Genomic DNA, 21,906 nt, shown 5'->3' with positions numbered 1-21,906 from the left:
AAGCTGGAGCTTGATGAAGCAGTCAACTGTCACAATCCGTCAACTGTCCCAACTACTGGGAAAGATGACAGCAGCTGCCCCAGCAATTCTTTGGCTCCAATATGATACCGACACCTCCGAAGATACGGTCAATGATGCGATTCAGGTCGTTCAATCAACCTGTCACATTGAACAAACAAACTACAATGGTGGACAGACCAACTAGCTGCTTGGAATGGGAGAGAGATCATCCAACCACCCCCAGACCTTGTGATAGAGACAGATGCCTCCCTAGTGGGCTGGGGAGCAGTATGCAGTGGTATGCAGTGGTGTGCAGACGGAGGGGGGGCTGTGGTCCCAGGAAGAGCAGCTAGAACAGTAAGAGCACATCAATGTACTGCAGGAATGTTTGCCATACAAGTCTTTGCGAAGGACAGGAAGAATGTTCACATTCATCTCAGAATGGACAACACGTCGGCTCTGGTATATGTGACCAAGACGGGAGGTATCCGCTCCACCAGACCAACGGAAGTGGCGCGTCAGATTTGGGAATGGTGTCTTCAGCAGCAGATAACCCTCTCAGCATCGCATTTGCCAGGTTTGGAGAACCAATTGGCAGACCAAGAATCTCGGCAAGTACAGACATCTACAGAGTGGAAGCTCCACAAGGAGGTCTTCAACAAAATCTGTGCTTGTCTGGATGCACAGTTTGCCACGAGACTGAATCACCAGCTGGACAATTATGTGAGCTGGAGCCAGACCCAGGAGCAATAGGGACCAATGCTTTCCACATCAGCTGGATAGACCTAGACGGTGATGCCATTCCCTCTTCTCCTTGATAGAAGGTGAGGGCAGAACAAAGCACAGTCGTACTAGTGGCTCCCCTGTGGCAGAACCAGACATGATATCCAATGCTGCTAGACTTGATAATACAGTTTCCTCTACTCCTACCAGATCGGAAGGACATTCTGAAGGATTCCAAGGGTCAGCTCCACCCATTGGTATGTCTCAACAGGCTAAGGCTAGCCGCTTGGAGAGTCTCCAGCAACAACATTCAACAACAGGTGTTTCAAAGGAAACTTTAGAATTATTGCTGGCAGGCTGGAGTAAGGAAACAAACACAGCTTACCAGTCTGGATGGAAGCAATGGAGTGGCTAGTGCCAGAGGAGTGAAGTTGATCCCATTTCTGGCAGAGTGCAGCCTTTCTTAGATTTTATCACTTCACTATTTCAGGTTTAAAGTACCGCTCAATTAACCTGATACAGTCAGCAGTTTCAACCACTCATCTTATACACCAATTGGACAGCACCCTTTGGTGAAGCAGTTATTTAAAGGAATATACAATTCAAGACCATCTCATTCAAGATATACTCACACCTGGGATTTCAACACTGTACTGAAGCACATTGCGCAACTTGGGTAGAACAAAGATATCTCTCTAAAGCAACTGTCTCTCAAGTTAGTGATGCTTATGGCCTTGGCAAATGCTATCAGGGTGTCGGAATTGCAGGCTCTTGACCTCTGGTTTCGTCGGTACACTACTGATGGAGTGGTGTTTAAATTAGCCTCATTGATCAAGAAGCGTCAGACTGGAGCACCCTTGTGTGTGTGATACAATGCTTGAAACAATATGAAGCTGTGACTAACCAGTTTCAAACAATTGTCTCAGAAAAGGCAGCCCCACTCTTTGTGTCCTATGTCAAGCAGTGACCTCTCAACGTTTGGCTCATTGGGTTAAAGAACTGTTGAAAGAGGCAGGAGTAGATACAGAAGTATTTATAAAGCACACTCTGTGAGGGGAGCAACCACGTCAGCTGCTCTGGATAAGAGAGCCCACATCAGTGACATCCTCAAACATGGCTGACTGGAGTCGAGGGTCTACCTTTGAAGTTTCTATTATCGTCCATCAACGGGGAATACATTTGCACAGAGGGTGCTAAGTAATAACTGACTATCAATAATTGCTTCTGTAGTTACCGTATGCGTAATACTTCTGATTGTATGGTTAACAATCGTGTTCTTATCACTATGGAATTCCCAATTGTAGTAAATAATCTTAATCATAATGTAATGGGCCAGCAATCAATTAGTGTTACCATTGGTAATATGAGGGGTACATGGGAACTGCGGATTGGCAAGTACCCTTGATCAGACCCACTTGGTAGTGTGACAGATACTGATGTGATAGTTGGATCAACATCGTAAGTCAGGGCTTTAAAATCTACCAGTGTTACATGCATCGAATCTCACGAAATATAATTGATGATTTGACGAAGGCCCGAAGGTTCTGAAGTTAAATCATGATTATATGAGTGAGATGAGCAAATTTAACACTGCCCAACTTAGAGCCCTCCCACCCAAGTTTGTGTTCCATTGCTCTTTCACTGCAGGCATCTTGTGCACCCCAAGTGAGTCTGCAATAAGGGCAGCAAAAGTTCAAAGCAATGATGCAACGTGTCCTTGCTATATATGGAGGATGGAGCACGTGCTTGGATTCTATTTTTAAAAGTTTTTATAAGAGCTACAAACTTGCTGTATTTGTGCATATTTGAAGGAAATGCCAGTGTTACATTTGCTCATCTCACTCATATAATCATGATTTAACTTCAGGCCCTTTGGGTCGTTGTCAAATCATCAATTATTTTATACAACTGTTCTATTAGAGTATCTTGATCTTTTGCACTGGAAACTAGTGGTAAAAAAAGGATTTAGTCACGCTCTTGATGCTTATTGTGTTGTTTAGTCACTTAGCTAAATTATTACCTAAAGGCAGCAAGTCACACAATTAATGCATGAAATCCTTCTACATGTTACAAAAAAATGCAGGATACGAAAACTACTTTACAACGAAATTATGGTGTATATTTGGTTGCTGTTCTGGCCAATGTGTGCCAGAAACCTCAACAACCCAATCACACCTTGCATACCACAACATTTGCAATCTTTGCCAACCATCACTCAAAAAAAGAGAAAAAAAGTGTTTGAGGCACACAAGACTTAACACCTGACCATTTCTATAGTAGTAGCCATCATTACATTCACAGAACTTTCTTACACTCAATACTAATACTAAGAACACCATACTCACTATGAGGGGCCACTCCACCATTCATCATTGACATGTGACCCTCCAGCTCTTCAATCTGTGACTGATATAATCTCATAAGTTGTTCAAACCTGCTCACGAGGGAGTGGAAGTACCTGCATAATGACCAGTAGCTAGTCATAATGAATGTTTGTGAGGTGCTAACCTGTCAGGAGCAGTGTTCTCATGTTGTAGACCAACTGGTACCTCCTGTGTGCACTGGGAAACTTCAGCATGTTTCAATTCCTGTTATAATATCATGATAGTGTGTAGTGTGTGTGTGTGTGTGTGTGTGTGTGTGTGTGTGTGTGTGTGTGTGTGTGTGTGTGTGTGTGTGTGTGTGTGTGTGTGTGTGTGTGTGTGTGTGTGTGTGTGTGTGTGTGTGTGTGTGTGTGTGTGTGTGTGCTACATACACACATAATACCATGGAACCTCCATTGGGCTTCTGTGTAAGTGTTGTCACATATTGTAGTACGCAATCTGTGTAACACTGTACAACACCTTATGCATGTCTTCTTTAAGGTTCAGCACATTTTGTGACTCTCTTTGGAAACTTGTTGAAACCATTGCAACTTTCTGCTTGATGTCTTGAGCATTTTTCTTTACCTTCTTACTCGAGGCATCATTAAAATGAGTAAGCTGCTGACGAAGGTTCTTCTGTTCTTTCATAAACACACTAGACAGAACACTATGCTACACAGCTACTAGTCACAATGTTTCATTGGTACCAAAATTGTTCCACAAGTTGGTTGAGCTGCTGTGGCAACTCCTGCTCTTCAACTGACACAGTCTGAGAACCTATTTTAAACAGGTTTACTATAACTGGGAAAACCAGTTATACTCACTGCTGTGGTCTGCTCCACCCAGTCCAGTGACCTTAGTTGTTGTACTCACTACACTAAAGATGGCAGGTACTGACATGATGTTGCAACACACTTACCTGTAGTGGCAGTGGTAGAAGTGGCTGTTGTTGACCCGAGCTTTAATCCTCCAGTTCCTAATTGTAGCCCACTACTGGCAGAAGTTGCTCCTATAAGTGCTGTTGATGTCCCTAACTGTAGTCCACCACTGTTGGTACTAGTTGTACCTAATTTTAATCCACCACTTGTAGTTGGTCCCAATTGTAAGCCACCAGTAGAAGCACCCAATTTTAAGCCACCAGAAGTTGATGATGCTCCTAATTGCAAGCCGCCAGCAGTCCCTAACTGCAAGCCCGCAGAAGTAGATGTTCCTAATTTTAAACCACCAGTTGATGTACCTAATTGTACACCGCCAGTAGACGATGTACCCAATTGTAAACCGCCAGTAGACGATGTACCCAATTGTAAACCACCACTTTGAGCTCCCAACTGTAGTCCACTAGCGGCAGTTGTAGTTCCTAATCTTTGACCACCAGTGGTTGATGTACCTAATTGTAAGCCACCAGAGGATGGTCCTAATTTCAGTCCACCGGCTGGAGCTGACCCTAATACACCAGCACTTGATCCTAATTGTAAGCCGCCAGCACTCGGTCCTAATTGTAAGCCACCTGTAGATGAAGCTCCCAATTGTAAGCCACCTCCAGCCCCTGCATTGTATGGTGGAGGTGGGCCAGTTGATTGTTGACCACCTACACAACACATAAAAACTATATAACATCTCTAACATTCAAGAGCATACCTAATTTAAGCCCCGCCCCTAGCTGCATGTCCAATATCCGTCAAAATCAGTTATTACAATCCTTCGTGCTTGTAACAAAAGCCTCACTAAATGTATCATTAAATAAAGCAGTTGTTAGTAGAGCAGCAAAGTTCAAGTTTTGAAGCGCATTATTTGGAGTATTAGAATACACGCACGTTACACGTGATTGGCAGAGATTGGGTGCGTTTCTATACACGAGCTCGTACACGTGCTGCCATTACAATTAGCTCAATGTCTAGTGAGAAGAAGCTGAAGATGTCATCAGTATTCGGTCACGTACAGGCTGTTCCTAACGACGCGATATTCAATTTGAAGACACTGTACGAAAGCGATACACACCCACAAAAAGTCGATCTCGGAATTGGAGGTGAGCTAGCTAGCGATGATGTACGGTGGAGTTTTAATACTACAAAATTGTAACGTGTGTAGACTGAGGTATTTGGGAGGATGTGATTTTGTGTACAAAGTGAAGCCAATACACGTTACCATGGAAACTAGTATAAATTGGTTCTGGACGTAATTTCTCTACAACTAAAAGGGCTCACCACGTATGCAGCTGGTTAGTAGAAGCTCATTGAACTTTCTACAATCATGTTTAGCCTCACTGATTTTTTTTTTGTTTGTTATTTGGTCTGAGATACTTTTTCAACCAAAGTTTATACAAACAAACAATAGTCTGGTGGCATGTTAATCCAGAGTGTAGAGAAAAGCTTTTGATTGCATGTTGCATATTTCTCTACGCTGAGTTTTCAAATGATGTTACAAGTGTTGAGAAGATAGGTTGTTATAGGTGTGAACTGTATGACAGGAAATTTTGATGAAAAAGGAAAATTCGATGAATCCACACTTCATTAGTATTGGTGAAGTAAATATTGACGAAAACAAAAAATCATATGTACTTTAAGGGGTGCTTATGGATGTTAGGTATTAATATTAACCAACCTTTTCTTTCGTCAAAATTCCTGTTGTATGGTATGTGTGGGTAGAGGTAAAGCTAACTGTGCAGTGAAAAAAACTATTGTGCCATTTCAACAAACAATACTACTAATTTCAAGGCCTTGTATAATGAGTTTTGTAAATGTTTTTGGTATAAGCTGAACACAAATGCACTATGAAGTGGTAAAACTTGGAATTTTCTACTAACTGACTGACTGACTAATGCCTTCAGACACGTGTAACTTGATAACGGCTACGGCTACGGGCTTAATTTTTCACTGTTCGATGTCACTTTGTCCCGTGACATGCCTTTTGGCATACCGCAGTATGTACAATACATGCATCATGGACTTACCTTTGTCCTCTATTGTGTCCCATTTCTTTTTCTGACAACCCAAGGTGTCGATTTGTAGTAGTGTAATGGCTTCCTTACATTTGTAAATGGGGATCGTCCGTATTTTCCATGGTGACTGCAGAAGTACTTCTCCCACTGTTCTTTGCTTGTAGCGCTGTGAAACGGGCTGAGCATACTGGGAACTTCAGTTCCGTTTGAAAACTATGCTGGTTTGCGTGATGACGTCAACAAGTTTAAAACAATGTGATTATACATCATCACACAAAACGCTTGTTTTCAAATGGAACTGGAATCCACTTTAGTTTAAAGCGAAGTGTAATGCCACTTCCGAGTCAGTAATTGATAGTTGGGGCACATGAATTATCCGTGCTTTTCGTGGTGACTGGATTGATTGTAAAGGGCCTTTTTCTTCGTTTGTAGTGCTGTGTAACGGGCTGAACATAGCTGAAAGTGAAGCGTAATGGTCACTTTACTTTCCAATTCAGAAATTGGTAGCTGGGGCGCGCATTCAGACAAAAACATTTAACTCTGGCGCTCACCGATGTGGTATGCGCGGGTTCACCAGTCATAATAATGTTACAAAAAAGTTAACATGTGCAAGTATAGATCAATTAGGTATCATAGAAAAAAGTAAGGAAACAAGGGAGGTTGTCTACACCTACAGATATACTAGTGGACATTTAATCCCTAATTCAGTCATGGGTATAGACTGAAGTAGGGATTAAATGTCCACTAGTATATCTGTAGGTGTAGGCGACGTCCCTAATCAAACTTAAAATTCCTAATTTTTCCTTCTACTTGTAATAATGTCCCATGAATGAATTACTATTTAAAAGGACTTAATTTTACAAATTGAAACCTAAAGCGTGTATGAATACTGAGTGTGTAAGAATTACATTACCCTTCTATACCATAGTAATATATGTGTAGATATACTGGTGATGTATATACTCTGGTTATAGCTTACAGGACAGAGGATGGTACTCCATGGGTGTTGCCTGTTGTAAGGACAGTAGAGGCTCAGATGAGTTCTGATGAAACACTCAATCATGAATACCTTGCTATCGATGGGCTACGCTCCTTTACCGATGCTGCTGCTAGGCTATTGCTAGGGGAGGACAGTGTTGCTATCACTGAAAACAGGGTAGGCATTTATTTGAGTGTTACTATGGTTACTGTGTGTTAAACGGTGCAGTATTGTGGAGTGCAGACATTATCTGGGACTGGAGCTTTACGACTTGCATTTGAGTTCTACCTGAAACACCTTGGGCAACGTGCAGTTTACATCTCTAAACCAACCTGGGGTGAGTAGTGTGACATAAGTGTGTACTCTCGTTCAATTGTATCCCAAGGAATCAAAAAAATATCTTCCCTCCAATGGTTTTGTATTGTAACAGCTGTTATTTGGTGTAGCAGCTGTTATTTGGTGTAGCAACATTTTATGCTCCATTGGGCCTAGTGTATAACAAGTCATTTGTTCTAGCACAGTTCTAGTATTTGAAGAGCACTATATATGGGTAACAACTGTAAAAGTAGCATAGTTCATACAGTAGTTCACAGTTTAGACACTTTCAAGGAGCTTGAGGTTTGGGATAAGTTTGCTTGTTGGTTTCAGGTATTTAGTATGAAAAGAAAAGAACCAGTGAATTTTTTTATACCAAAGTTATTGAGTGGTATGTTACTATAGGTAACCACCGAGGGGTGATAGGAGAGGTAGGATTTACAGACATCAGGGAGTATTGTTACTGGAATGCTGAACAGAAGGCTGTTGATATTGATGGCTTGTTACGAGACTTGAAGGTTAGCTGGAGTGGGTGGGACTGGTTGCTTGATGTGTGGGCTGGTACCCTATAGGATGCTCCGGAAGGCTCAATAGTGTTACTACAAGCTTGTGCTCATAACCCAACTGGAATGGATCCTACCAAGGAGCAGTGGAGGTTGATAGCTGATGTAGTCCAGGTACTGTATGTACTACCACCTGCCTCACTGCACATGTACACACTAGTGACAAGACCAGTTAAACTATGATCCACAGCATCAATTAAAACAAGCATACCTAAGTTAGTAGCAGTGTAGGGCATTGTATATTAGGACAGTAAAGTTGGTTTCAGCCCTACTACATTGTGCACACCCTGTCTACTCATACAACCTGTCCACTACATTACTCAAATAATATACCCTCTTTTACAGGAGAGGAAATTGATCCCCTTGTTTGATTCTGCTTATCAAGGGTTTGCTTCAGGTGATGTTGACAATGATGCGTATAGTGTGAGAGAATTTGTGAAGAGGGGTGTGGAGTTGTTTACAGCGCAGTCATTCTCCAAAAACTTTGGTCTCTACAGTGAGTATGACTAGATGTATGCACAGGTCACCAATGGTGGCGTCACACAGATGAACGTACTGGGTCATTGTGCTGTGTCCTGTCTTCCACTGAGATGGCAAGTGTTGTGCGTAGCCAATTGAAGTATTTGTGCCGACGGTTGTGGTCTAACCCTCCCAACCATGGGGCCCGAATTGTAGCCACGGTGCTTAATAACCCAGCACTCAGGGCAGACTGGTACAAGATGATATGCATTAAGTGTGTTATCATATCATGATCCACCTTAGGCTAGAGAGCTTGTTGATCATGTCATCACGGATTAAGAAGGCACGACAGGAATTATACCAACGTCTCAGGACCAAGGGTACCCCAGGTACCTGGGAACACATTGTTACACAAATAGGCATGTTTAGTTTCAGCGGGCTATCAGGTAAGTAAGGATATCACCTGTATTATTGCAAATCATATCCACCTTATAGTTCAGCAGTGTGAAGTATTGACCAACAAGTATCATATTTACTTGCTGAAGAATGGAAGGATTAGTATGTGTGGCCTCAATAGCAACAACTTGGATTATGTTGCTGCTGCTATTGATGATGTGGTGCGACAAAGTAACGGAAGTGTGGACTAGACTTTAACATTTAGGTGATTATTACTATGTACCCTTAACTTATTTTTTTTAAACGCACCACGTTGCATATTATAATGAAAGAATGTCTATGTGTTACTTGTGTGTTAAGTTTTGTACACATTAATTTTCATTTACAGTAAGAGAATTGTAATTCTTATTTCTCAGTTGTTTTTGCTTTTTTACTTTCCCTTGTGGGAGTGTGTGATTGTGAACGTTTTCTAATGCTACTTTTCAGCTCTGAGGGAGTCTCATCATTCATGTCATCAACTGGCTTTAGTCTAGCTCCACTTGTGATATCAAATGGATCAGCAATCTGCCACCTCTCTTCCTCCTCCAAGTTCTGTACACTACAAGATGTCACTATACCTTTAGCTGATCCTCTTCTCATCTCTACAGTATAAACACTGTGTACAGGACATTATAGCCAGAGGAAGTTAGTTGATGGTTACATGTGGATTTTAAAGCTAAGAAACAAGTGCTACATTATCCATGCTTCTCATGAATGCATGGTTTTTCGTTTCTAGCTGTACAGAATCGATATCAGAAACCATGTTTGGTTCAACCAACCAACCAACCAACCAACCTCCTCTGCATCACTTCAACTTACCAGCATGTAACACAGCTAACTGACAATGAGTGGTGATCAAATCCTTACATTTTCCTCCTCCCTTTATTCCAAATAAGTGACACCTGATCTGTTAAGGTGACATCATAAGCAAAGAAGTGTACTAATTTATTAGGATACAAGTTGGCTACATCATATGGAGCTCTCAATTCCATTGGCTGCAATTAAAACTACTACCATGACTGTTCCATGGTAACTCATACCTGTTGTGCCTTACTGCTGACAATGACGTTCTGAAATATAAGGATCACACGACCAGATCATGCAACATCATGTGATCACCTTTCCCTTACACAGCCTCACAAGGTTGAGCGCATTAGAGAAAGTGTAACGCCGTGCGTTAGCATCTGTGAACGAGAGAAAACACTTCATGATAAACTATAGTTCTGGTGCTGCTTACCAAGTATAGCTGGTGAGTAACATATCTCAAACATCAACCCTCGTTCTATTGCCTGTTAAAATTTATGGTCCATTAAAGTACAATAATGCAACCATCCAACCCCCTGGGACCATGTACTATTTAAGTCCAAAACTATCATGACACTTGTAAACCGCAATAAAACAATGCATTGCAAATACTCTAATAGAACAATCATCTCACTCTCTCTACAGTTTGGAAAACTGAGATTCTACTGTAAATACAAGGAGAGCTACTGTCCACATAAAACTTTAGTAGTATCTGCAAGCCAAAAGTTTACAAACTTTGTATCTGAAAAGTTTACAAACTTTGTATCTCAAACATAAAAATCCACTACAGAATATTGTGTTATCCAATTCCTACTGTGTTCAGATAGCTGAAAATTTTGTATCTTGAATGGTCATGTATGACATCATCAAAAAGCAACGTAAATAGATGAATTGTCAACTACACTAATTAGGTGCAGTCTAGGCCAGTGGCGCCGCACATGGTTTTTCAACCTGACCACTTTTTTCTAAATATCGAGATACTCTAGTAGAGCAGTCATTTACTTTCGGTTGTGATTATACCTCCAGATTCATTCTATTTTGAAAATTCCTATAGACCCCCTAGGTGTAGCATGTACACTTTGTCCTACAATGCACCCAATACACAATAACTGCTAAATGCCAACCTGACCAACACTTTGCTCCTGCCCTGACTCTAATAGAACACTCGAATGTTATAATAGAGTAAGTATTATTTTGTGCATTGAAATGTTTGGACACTTGAATTGAATGGTTAATAGCCTAAATTCACAATGCTATACTTGCAGTACATCCTGCATACTAACACCCTATATTTCAGTACACAATTGTGTGACAATTATGAATGTAAATATTATTCTTACTTGACCAATTTGTTGCCGGCGCAAAATGAAGGGTAACTGTTCTGTCATCTCCATGGTGACAATGTCTACTGGTAATGTGGCACAGGCTTGCTGCATGGATCACATGATCTGGATCACATGATCATTGCTCATACCTGAAATGTCCTCTCAGAGTTTGGCTGGATAGCAACGATGTCATACTGTGATACTGCCGGACTAGCCTGACAGTGACATGACAAGTTACACAGTGATGCACACATGGTGACACACTATAATACACACCAGTACATGCAGCAAACTTGGATCTTCTACTAATATGGTCAGTCTTCTCAGTAGCTTGACAGGTTTCTAAAAACAGCTACAATAACTCCAACACCAAGGAAATGTTTATCACCTGCATACATCCTGGGTAACCACTAATCACCATGGATACATCTTTTGGGGGAACTACCTGATAGAACAAGTACATCAAAACACGTACAGCCAGGCAAACAGTTTATTGTCATTAGACTCATCGCCCCATATATTTGAACAACATTAATTTAAATCATGTGATTCTTGAATTATGTACAAAGACATAGTTACAGTAAAAGAGGGCTAAGATCATTTCAGAGTTTTAGTTCCTCCTTCTAAGCATTAAGACACTCTAACACAGCACTCATACAATCTAATAAAACAGTCAGGCACAGTTGAGTAATAACACAGGACACTGTAAAACTATAGCATTTTATCACTGAGCAAATATAGTTTGTAGTTTACCCCACCAGTATCTCAGACTCCACAGATTAAGTAGTCTCGCGTAGCTAGACCACTACCTTTTCTTTTGTGTGTGTGGGCGGTGTGGGCAGTCAGGATGAGCTAGCTCAACTATTACTATAAAGTGGTAGTAGTCCTAGAGTATAGAAAATCATGGGCAGTGCTGGACTGAACAAATGGTGAATCTACTTATGTTCTTGAAGCCCCAAGGTCTACTATACCTGAGCTTTCTTTACTAGTACAAACTCATCTTCCACCGCTACACAACCATAGCCCACTGCAATACGCACATAGTAGTTAATTGTGCGCGGGCGGAGCTACACTCACGTTCACAGGCCAAGTCCAGCAATTCCTTATTGTGCTTAGGATCCTGGGATAACTTTATCCTCAGGTCATGAAAGAGACTCGTCTTTTTCGTTTTCGGCATCTGCACACCCTAGGCAAGCCGCTTACGTTCTACCCAATTTAACGCACAAGCGTCTACCTCGCAAAAGCCTTGTACACGTGATTTAATCATAAAACAGATCAAGAAATTAATTCCAAATATGTGGATGGTGCCCATCCCTCTACACCATCAAGTTTCACAAACCACCAATCATCCGAGTCATCAATAAGTTCTAAAGTGTCTCCCTCACGAAATGACAGTCCAGCATTATCGTGATAGTCAGCCAGTGCTCGATACATTTTCTTCTTAGCTCCTCGAGGGACTGGTTTAGGAGGGCCGGGCTTGACTGCTGAGGGCCTTGCTGCAACTTGAGGGACACTTCTCTTCTTTACCACTGGCGGAGGGGCAGCTGTAACAGTAGCAGTGGTGGTTTCCTTTTTAGTTAGATAATTGGCAGGTGCATAACCTTCCTTACCACCAATCTTTACATACCACCAGTCATTATTGGAAGAGTCTATCAATTCAACAGTTTGACCTTTTGTGAAGGCAATGCATCCGTCACCAACCTCAGAATAGTTCTCACATGTCACCCATTGTTCTGGTTTGGTAGGTGAGGTAGTGTTTTTGCTAGGAGCAGTAGGACTGGTTGTACTGGCTGAGTTAGTTAGTAGTTTGTGCTTCAATGCTGGGCTAATAGGTGGGCGGGCTGGTCCAGCCTTCTTCTGAGGACCTTGTGTAGGCCGAGCAGGTGGCGTCTTCCTTTTCCCACCTCCATCCGTTCCATCTTGCTCACTCTTTTGTTTGGAAATTACTGATGCTGGCTTAGCTGTCTCTGTGCTCTCAAATTTCTTCTTCAAAACTGAATTAAGGTCACCTGCTGCTGCATTACGTGGTTTAACTAGTGGAGCATCTGGACTAATGGGCCTAGCTGGATGTGATGATTGTTGGACTGCTGCCGTCTTTTGGTGTTTCTTGTAGGATGGAACAGGTGGTGGAGCTGCTGTCTCTTGGTGTTTCTTGTAGGATGGAACAGGAGGTGGAGACCGACGGTCTTTCAATGTTGAATGAGTCAAGGATTTCTTGCCCATTGAAGGGGAGCCTTTACGTTGTAACACTGGTTGAGAAGATAACATCGCCTTGACTGCTTGCTTGTCTCCTGACGTGTGTGTTCTCTGCTTACCAACTCCTAGACTTGACACTTTGCTGGCTGATGCGATTTGATCCAAGTTATCTTGACTCCTAGCAGAAGTGAGAGCTTTCCGTGGCATTTGACTGTGACTGCCTGATCGAGTCATTGACTGTTGTTGCTTGCTTGACTCAGCTTTCTCCAGATAAGAAGATGGCACCCAACCCTCCTCATTTCCTAACTGTACATACCACCAGCCAGATGAGTTCTTTGTGATCACTTCAACATTCACACCAGCTTTAAAGTCTAGCCCATCACCAGCCTGAGCCTTGAAGTCAGCAATTGTGACATACACTTCAGCTGACTCTGATTGGACAGAACTTCGTGACCTAGTGGATGTAGTCGCCTTAAAGGGTTTTCTCTGTGACAAGAAAACAAAATTACTAAATGACTCAACTAGCTGAATTCTACTCCTTTCCAATTCTCACCTTAATGGACTCTTTCCTTGGAGGAACTTTCACTAAAAATCATGACATTACACACTAAGCTATTATGTGTGTCACTGCTTACCTGTAGCAGCAGTAGCAACTGCAGCAGTAGCTCTTTGTTCTTTACTCTTGTCTATAACAGTCTTTGCTTTCGCTGTAGTAGGAGATTTTGATTTTGTGTTGTATGCAGCGGCAGCTTCACTTGGAGTAGATACTAACTGTGTGGGTGTGGCTGTCTCAATTGGCTTTAACTGGTTGTATTTCTCAAGATAAGCAGATGGAGCCATTCCTTCCTTTCCTTTGTAGCGCACACTCCACCATCCATCCAGCCCTTTCTTTAACACATCTAGAAGAACACCTTTTTCAAATGACACTTCATCAGCATTTTCTGCAGTGTAGGCATTAGTGCTGATGTATACTTCCTCTACAGAAACAAAACTTCATATAACGTGATCCCAATGTGATTTCTTATATATACCTTTGAGTAACTTCTCAGGTTGTGCTTGCTCTGTGTCCCCTAGGGGCTCAAGGAATGTAGCAGGTACCCAACCCTCATGACAGTTATCAACATTAACAAACCACCACCCTGTATAAGTGTGATATGTGACATACACTGTGACAAACAGTAACAGACCATTTTCATTCTTCTCAATCACTTCTACTGTTTGACCAGCCTTCAAGCTACACTCATTTTTCTTCTCCTTACTGTAGTCGCCAATAGCAATGTACTGCTCCAATAAAATAGGATCACTAATAATACCAGCTGAGTCTGTGGCAGCAACAACACAATCACATCACACACGGCATACAATACCACTCACCTTGTCCTCCTTTGCTCTTCTTTACTTTCTCCCTAAAGTGGATTGTAAAATGAATGTGAAGCGATTTACTGCATAGCTTATTAACTAGTTAGTTTTTAGCACAATATTTTATTAGTTAAGATATTCTGAACATATGAGGGGAAACAATTTCATAACAGTTGGCTAACCAGATAGCATTGACAGTTCATAAGGAAATTTTCACATGTGAAACATTACTCCCTCTACTGTATTACCATTATACTGTCGTGTGTGTAAACTGTCAGATGTACAGATCAGTGTTGGCTTACTTAGTAAGTGCTTCTTGTTAATCACTAATATTTACTTTACCATCTAATCACTTATAGCATTAGCATATTTTGTTAAGTCAAATCACTAATTTACTAAAACCACATTGAAAAGTAGGATTGATATTTGACAATGGGGGTAAATCCCTACTTTAGATGCAATAGTTTGCCTACTTTTTGTTATAGCATATCATAGAGGAAAACTGCTATAAATATGTCAAAGTTAACTCGTATCACCTTGGGATTATAGGCGTAGTTTGAGTTTATTTGCAATTTAACTGACTGTTCAGTGTTCAATAAAGTCTTTCTGAGCTAAGTTTCCTCAGCTGTGATAAATTATCACACATATGACTGTTCTATTAGAGTATCGAACATGACCGCTGTATTAGGGTGACTATTGTATTAGAGTATCTTGAACTAGCTGCCGATCACAAAAGAATCTTGGTGGAGGAATTCCACATTAAGTTATGTTCTGTTGTGTGTAGCAAAATTAATTGCAAGCTATTTACTTTCTCTTGTAGTAGTGTAAGCACCTCAAATAAATTCACATGTGAAGATATGAAAATTTTACACCTTGGGATGGTTTCTATGTGTGAAAAGACGACAACAAAAGAACTATGGACCTTATCCACAATGACGTCACGAGCAACAAGATGGCCGCATTATTTGGGGTACTAATGTACAGGCGCCTATGGAGAAATTGTTTTGATCCATCATATTTCACTCGTGAAGCAAGATACCGAGGAGTAACCAACAGGTATGGATATAAAGTAACAAAAACTATTGCAAACAAGCATTATCTCGAAAATTTTCCGGCATGCGATACAAATCATTTGTTGTACTGTCTTGTAACCGTACCTGTTGCTTAGAGCTCGATATCTTCTTCCCTGGCTGAAATATGATCGATCAAGAATTTCTCCATAGGCACCTGTACATTAGTACCCCAAATAACGTGGCCATCTTGTACTCGTGACGTCATTGTGGATAAAGCCCATAGATGAAAGACAAAGGCATGGTGCCATGTGCACACCAAAAGCTGGGTAGGGGTGTCATTTGGTTGTGCAGCCTTTCAAAAGCAGCAACAATTTTGTAATTTTACAGACATAATTTCTGTGATGGAAACATATTTCTGGTTTCATGAAGCATTCCAACTGCTCTATTAGAATGTTTGACTGTTTTACTTTGAGAGGGAAGGCCTTAATCAACCGTGAGGGGCTTCATCCCCCAACCATCCTACCAACTCAATATATTGTTGTACGTGTAGTAATTTGCCAAAACACCAACTTGACAGGATTGATATCATCTCCAGTAATCTCAAAGAAATCCATCACACTGCGATCTTCTGAGATGCTTGCTGGTAATCTTATAAGTGTCTGGTGGATCACATGACTCAAGATGACATCATTACTTGGATTACATGATCAATCACCTTACAATAATCATTAATACCCTTCATCCTCTTCTGAGCAACATGTCTTACATGGCTTCTCCCTAGCAACTTCTTGCCTACCAATAGCTCGCATGATCCTCAGATCACATGATTCCAGTCTCACCTGGCAAGAAGGGTATAATCCTCTGAGCTGGGTCCTTGGTGCCTCCCTCAATAGGGAACTTCTCCAATAAGTGACACTAAAAAAATACATCACTACAATTAACCAAGGACAATATCCAAACAGAAACACAAGTGAATACAAGAACATCCCTGTGAGCAAGAAATCACAAAGGTATTGTCAATATTTGTACGAGTAAATGGCAAGTCAGTACAGCGAGATAATATATGGGAACAATCATGATGTTATCTTCTACAATTGTGGTGGGTATAACATTTCTATCACTTTGTCTCACCAAATAAGGCTTATACTACAACTGGTGATCATCTCACTAGTGTACTTATCACTATACTACTTCCTACTAGGGAATATCTACAACATTGCTTCACTAAATGTATTCATACAGCCACTGAATGTCTGCATTCTACAAATACAAATAGTGTAAATTCTTGTATTTAGTTTTTAAAAAAAAACGGCAGTTGAATCACATGATCCATTTCAGCTCACATGATGTATTTGTCATCGAAAAATGAGTTCTATTGGCAAAAAATTTTGTCATCAAGAAATGAGTTTTATTGGTGAAATTTAATTTACATCTCCTTGAAACTCTGTTTTAAGTCATAAAACATGTCACATACAACCAGCTACTATCCATAATTGTTTCTTATAATATTTACATTGCACAACTGTGATGCTTTTGTCCTGATCTTTGAAATATTTAAAGAAATACATAGTTTTAAAGGATACAGTGTATTCTTTTATTAAAGTTCAAGTCCAACTAATTTCTAGGATTAGTGATGGGAATGGTCTTCAAGGAATGTTGCAGAAATATTTCAGGTAATGGTTTTAAATCACCCATGGCCTATCACACCTTTTATTTCATAGCTACATACATTTGACTGTACAGTACATATTCTGACTCTAAGTAAGCCTTCAACTCTTCATACAAACATGTTTCAACTGTATTTCATTATTTCAGGTACAACAGGTTATATGTTCCCAGTGTTCAAACTGATTTTGGCAAACGGTCATTGGCCTACAGGGGCACAGCCATCTGGAACAGATTACCACCAGCACTTTATGGTGCTAAACTGTCAGAATTTAAGAAATTGTATTGCATGTTGTAACTTCGTTTTGTGTATGTATGTATGTATTTTGTGTTCTCAGGGCATAGCTGAAAAACAGCCCTTTTGGCTGATGCTATTTTTCCTGATTAAATAAAATAAAAATAAATAAACTGTGATGAGAGTTGAAATCCCTAAGATTTAATGTGTCGGATCCTCATACATGATATTACGATGTTACCTGGAAGTCAAAGAAGTGACTATATCTGCGATAAACCACAGTAGTTGTGCCTTCTGACCACGTGACCTCTATTATGTACACCTGTGTATGATAAACCACACCCACACAATTACACATCAATTAACTATTTACACAACGGAATCACTATATGATAATGCGTAGACTTACATAATGTTTGTTAGGGTTGCGTCGCTTCTCCACATCTCTCACATTCACTTCTAATATCGTCTTTACCATTACGACGGTCACTCCTTCTTTTTACATGTAACGGAATTAATATCCTGAGTTAGATGCTCCGTGTTACTATAAGCGACGATGGACGATAGAGGCAAAATGAACCTAATAAAGACACCCAAGGTGACTAGTCCTGTTCTGTTAAAATATACTGTAGTAATAGGGTAGCGTGCCAGTATAAATAATAAGGTTATGTTTGGTTCTATTTAATGCGCACCGTTTGTTCACCAGGTGGAAAAGGTATTATTACGACAGAATAATAAGATAAGAACGTACACTACTGGAACGCTTTGCCTCACACCAGCCTATCTCATTTTTATTGAACCAACTGGAGCTAAAGAGACATGGGTATGTGCTGTGCTTATCACTATGGTAACGTCACCATGGTTACAGGTGTTGTACCATCACATCAGTTCAGTGGAGCGGTTACCGCTGACAACCAAAGGTTATCCCCTAGTCGTGAAGTGCTACACATTTCTAGTGCTTCACCTGATATTCCCTCGTGAGTCCGAGTGTGTTGATGTTGTGGATACAGTGAAGATGCTATCACACCCTGGTACGTGTATGTAGGAGTAGTGTATGCTGTATTAGAGTGTTTTATAGAGCGATATAATGAGCTGTGTGCCTTCCACCCTCCTTCACACTGGGAACAACCGATGCACTCTGGCTGGGTGATGTATGACGCTATGGGAGAGTATGTCAGGATGGGTGTACCCAACGAATACTGGGGTGTGAGCAGTCTCAATGAGCTGTATAAGGTGGGCGTGGCTCATTGGTTGAGGTAGGGCTGCATTGTGTTGCTACTGCTGTAGCTGTGTGACTCATACCCTCGCTTTTTGTGCTTCCCCAAGAATGCCACTGATGATGTTATCACAGGAAGTGCAAAATTTCGCTCTAAACATAGACTACCAGCTTTGTCATACTACTACAAGGCTAATAGTGTGAGTTGATGAAAAGAAAGTTTTGTTGCAAATTTTGGAAATGACCTGTGCTCTGGTACTTCTCTCCTAATTTCATGTATTATATTGTGTACATTTTATGCTATAAATAATTGGCAATATTTGACCAAAATCCAAGGATAAATTTTACTGTACATTTTGGAGTAGCCATTAAAGCCTACCAACATTCCTTGCAAAATTACTCACCATTTTGTGGCCTCTATTACTGTATACAATCATGCAGGCATCTCACATCATGGGGGGGGGGGGGCTTAGCCCTCCCCCCAGAATGATATCACAACGAAATTATCCTTGGAGTGGGGCTGAAAACTGTGATAAAGATCGAGATACTCTAATAGAGCGGTCACTCAAATAAAGCAGTGAATGTGTAGCAAGGTGTGTAAGGATTTTTATGTAGTTTAGCTATAAATGCGTAGCTGGTGAGGTGGAAAGCTATTGTCAGTTGGTTGTGACTTTTTTTTTTTTTGTCTCACCTTACCAAACCAGAGATACGTCTGGGTCAGCCCAGCCCCCCCTCATATCAACTACTTCCTCTGCCCCTGTCTCACATGTAACATTTGTTTATATAACACACATACATGGTAGCAATTTTGACTGAAAGTGACAAGAAAATGCACATGACTGCTCTATTAGAGTATCTCAATCTTGAAAAGTGGAGGGGATCTACCCCCTGTTGCTATGCCTATGAGTGTTATCTTTTTAAAGAGCAGACTGTGTTTTCGGAGTTGTTTTAAGTATTACCTCCTGGCTTGAATACTTTCTACTGTCTTTAGGTTGACTATCTTTCTGTCATGTGATTTCTAATGCTGGAAAATTTGTATTTTGGAACTTAGTCTTGTACCTTCACGTTGTAGTGCAACTCTAAACATAATCCTACATTATTGTGGAAGAAAGGTTTTCAAAAACTATCCCAGTCAGAATCTTGACATATATATACTGTTGAATGCAGCATAAGACCAGGTGGTAACTTGATAACTAAGGAGCCAGCATCTGGAATTCCCTATGCCTTTAAGATTATGTGAATAACTGATTGTGTGAATAACTGGTTGTGTATGTGTTCTGATGATTGTTTTTCAAAAGAAATTTGTGGTCATAGACACTGTATACCAATGTGACACATCATGTGCTTAGCAGGATATGCACACATCACTACATGTTTTGCTACAACCCTATAGTTCACATACTATTGTCAATAATCAGTTTTGTTGTTGATATATGTAAACTATTCTGTCAGCTTTAACAATGTGAAGCTGTTACCATGACAACTGCCTATTATGTGTGGCATGTTTCAGATCATCATCCTGATGATGTAGATCATTAAAGAATGACATTCTTATAGTGTATATATGTGTAGTGTTTATATTGTCATATTTGGTGTTGTGTGATGAGTGAACACTGGTAGTATGGTTACTACAAAATAATTCAACTGTTACAACAACACATTACTATGGCATGGAATAGTGTTGTTTTCAGAATAGAATTCTGAGTTGGTGGGATATATTATTGGTCTGTATTCTAAAGATGTGATAATAGAACTCCTCGACCTCTACAATGAATGTTTGAGACCTAGAATATGGCTCAGTTTTGCTGAGTTCTTATTATGGTTTGTTTTGTACATTCAGAGAGTCCTTTAACCCTCTGCATACCACTAACCCTTAACCACTATTCTTATCCATCTAGTCAGCTATATGTCGATCAGCTCAGCCACTAGCTGGGGTTAGCAAAAGGTCACAGGAAGATGAGATGATGATACAAGCTATTTTACAGGCTAACCCTAACAGTTCCTTCATGTATATCATGGATACCAGACCAAAGGTTGTGTGTGTTGTGTGTTCAGATTCTATCCTAATTAGAAATTGCAAGGAGAAATGGCAATTATTCTCCTTTAGAAATCCCCCTGTAATTTCTCTGGTGGCCTATCATGCTATTGTTTGAAAGTAGGATCAAGAGTTAATCTTTTCTATCCTGAAAATTATACCGTACAGCGAGCGGTTAATATAGCATCTGAAATTTGACACAAAATAAGCTAGTGAAGAACATCGCTTAAATAATAAATGCAATGTGGCAACAGTTTGTAACAAGTATGTATGAGTCAGTTACATTTTGACTAGCAGAGTGAAAAGGTGAATTGTGTGTGCATGGCATTGTGCATGTGCTGCATTGTTTTTGTTAGCTGCCTTCATATCCTAGAAAGCTTTAAGAGAGAGCTGGAACCTTGTTTGTGAACCTGTAGGCTACATTGCAAGTGCATAGATTGTTAGAAATCCCTGATTCTTATCAGGTGCAGCTTTTCCTATCCACACCCTTACTTAAACTCATATTTACTGGACACAGCTTATTGCCTTAGGAGTGCTTAGCGATGGAGATTTCAACAGCATGTGACTTTAGTGAAACACATGATATCACATGTTATCTCTACCTCAAAATACTCTTGAATCAAATTCAGCTAAAGATCCAAATGCTAAATTAATACTATACAGTGGTAACCGTGGCCACTACCTGGTAAAATATGTACCAGCAACACTATTGTCATGCTCTACCTGATTACTAATAAAATTTACATGAAAAGATGTAAATTTTATCATCAATATCTCTATTCCCTCCAGCTAAATGCAATGGCAAACAGAGCAGCAGGGAAGGGATATGAGAACACTGGTTTCTACAATAATGTCACCTATCAGTTCATTGGCATCCAGAACATCCATATTATGAGAGAGAGTCTGCAGAAGCTGGTTGAAGGTGTGGATAGTGATCATGTGATGTCATATAATCCCTACATGTAGTGACCAGCCCTCAGCAATTGAGCATGTCACAATTTCTCACTGGATTGGAGGGATCAGGGTGGTTCAAGCATATCAGGTCTATATTGTTGACTTCTTTACACATTGTGAAGGTGTGTGCGCGTTTGTTTGTTTGTTTGTTTGTTTGTGTGCATGTCTCACATATTGGATAAGGTTCAGGTGAGATTTTATGTGTCCACATCTTCACCTGTGAGACGTGGTACAGCCTCCTGCATAGTAACTAGTCGTTCCTCAAGAAAATTTTCCAGTACTGACTTATCGACACTTGAGTAGTGCACAGGTGACTCAAGTGTTTTACT

At 40.5% G+C, this 21,906-nt stretch overlaps 5 protein-coding genes across 8 annotated transcripts in view; 2 read left to right on the top strand and 3 right to left on the bottom strand.

Moving 5' to 3' along the window:
• LOC136268644 (nucleoporin p58/p45-like) overlaps window positions 1-4,931 on the bottom strand; it is a 14,414-nt gene extending 9,483 nt beyond the window's left edge. Inside the window, exons 1-7 of the mRNA XM_066064034.1 lie at window positions 4,725-4,931; window positions 4,006-4,674; window positions 3,911-3,958; window positions 3,794-3,863; window positions 3,567-3,741; window positions 3,232-3,311; window positions 3,069-3,181 (exon numbers count right to left, since the gene is read on the bottom strand). Of these exons, the coding sequence (XP_065920106.1) occupies window positions 3,069-3,181; window positions 3,232-3,311; window positions 3,567-3,741; window positions 3,794-3,863; window positions 3,911-3,958; window positions 4,006-4,674; window positions 4,725-4,752 (1,183 nt within the window). The 5' untranslated portion in view covers window positions 4,753-4,931. The remainder of the gene's footprint in view (window positions 1-3,068; window positions 3,182-3,231; window positions 3,312-3,566; window positions 3,742-3,793; window positions 3,864-3,910; window positions 3,959-4,005; window positions 4,675-4,724) is intronic.
• LOC136268646 (aspartate aminotransferase, cytoplasmic-like) lies at window positions 4,862-9,144 on the top strand. Of its 2 annotated transcripts, XM_066064039.1 has the most exons (10): window positions 4,862-4,925; window positions 4,985-5,112; window positions 6,999-7,180; window positions 7,232-7,340; window positions 7,724-7,836; window positions 7,891-7,995; window positions 8,227-8,377; window positions 8,428-8,593; window positions 8,644-8,786; window positions 8,836-9,144. In XM_066064039.1, the coding sequence occupies exons 2-10, from the start codon at window positions 5,001-5,003 to the stop codon at window positions 8,985-8,987; spliced, it is 1,233 nt and encodes a 410-aa protein (XP_065920111.1). In that variant the 5' UTR covers window positions 4,862-4,925; window positions 4,985-5,000; the 3' UTR covers window positions 8,988-9,144. The 2 variants fall into 2 exon arrangements, with proteins under 2 accessions (XP_065920111.1, XP_065920110.1); XM_066064038.1 differs by having other exon boundaries at window positions 4,881-5,112.
• Window positions 9,045-12,161, bottom strand: LOC136268647 (ribonuclease P protein subunit p30-like). Of its 2 annotated transcripts, none has more exons than XM_066064040.1 (12): window positions 11,982-12,161; window positions 11,876-11,931; window positions 11,293-11,349; window positions 11,181-11,246; window positions 11,054-11,119; window positions 10,920-11,009; window positions 10,013-10,064; window positions 9,895-9,959; window positions 9,816-9,845; window positions 9,733-9,770; window positions 9,595-9,677; window positions 9,045-9,377 (listed from the first exon to the last, which is right to left on the bottom strand). In XM_066064040.1, exons 1-12 carry the CDS (start codon window positions 12,079-12,081, stop codon window positions 9,142-9,144), a joined length of 939 nt encoding a protein of 312 aa, XP_065920112.1. In that variant the 5' UTR covers window positions 12,082-12,161; the 3' UTR covers window positions 9,045-9,141. The 2 variants fall into 2 exon arrangements, with proteins under 2 accessions (XP_065920112.1, XP_065920113.1); XM_066064041.1 differs by having other exon boundaries at window positions 11,293-11,345; window positions 11,982-12,000.
• Window positions 12,144-17,931, bottom strand: LOC136268643 (SH3 and PX domain-containing protein 2A-like). The gene is made up of 11 exons (XM_066064033.1): window positions 17,782-17,931; window positions 17,614-17,694; window positions 16,312-16,387; window positions 16,188-16,264; window positions 16,043-16,131; window positions 14,475-14,506; window positions 14,288-14,422; window positions 14,132-14,239; window positions 13,736-14,077; window positions 13,654-13,685; window positions 12,144-13,586 (listed from the first exon to the last, which is right to left on the bottom strand). The coding sequence occupies exons 1-11, from the start codon at window positions 17,848-17,850 to the stop codon at window positions 12,180-12,182; spliced, it is 2,448 nt and encodes an 815-aa protein (XP_065920105.1). The 5' UTR covers window positions 17,851-17,931; the 3' UTR covers window positions 12,144-12,179.
• The window catches only part of LOC136268645 (myotubularin-related protein 8-like), a 6,522-nt gene continuing 2,438 nt past the window's right edge, over window positions 17,823-21,906 (top strand). The window contains exons 1-8 of one of the 2 annotated variants that reach the window (XM_066064037.1): window positions 17,823-17,970; window positions 18,079-18,195; window positions 18,241-18,403; window positions 18,451-18,605; window positions 18,660-18,788; window positions 20,487-20,621; window positions 21,413-21,545; window positions 21,590-21,699. In XM_066064037.1, the coding sequence (XP_065920109.1) occupies window positions 17,929-17,970; window positions 18,079-18,195; window positions 18,241-18,403; window positions 18,451-18,605; window positions 18,660-18,788; window positions 20,487-20,621; window positions 21,413-21,545; window positions 21,590-21,699 (984 nt within the window). In that variant the 5' untranslated portion in view covers window positions 17,823-17,928. Of the gene's footprint in view, window positions 17,971-18,078; window positions 18,404-18,450; window positions 18,606-18,659; window positions 18,789-20,486; window positions 20,622-21,412; window positions 21,546-21,589; window positions 21,700-21,906 lie in introns of both variants that reach the window. The other variant, XM_066064036.1, reaches the window with a different exon arrangement.

The sequence above is a fragment of the Dysidea avara genome, chromosome 10, assembly GCF_963678975.1.
Source record: "Dysidea avara chromosome 10, odDysAvar1.4, whole genome shotgun sequence".
NCBI classification, from domain to species: Eukaryota; Metazoa; Porifera; class Demospongiae; order Dictyoceratida; family Dysideidae; genus Dysidea; species Dysidea avara.
Note: the sequence above shows the minus strand (reverse complement) of the source record. Positions and strands in the feature narration are given on the sequence as shown.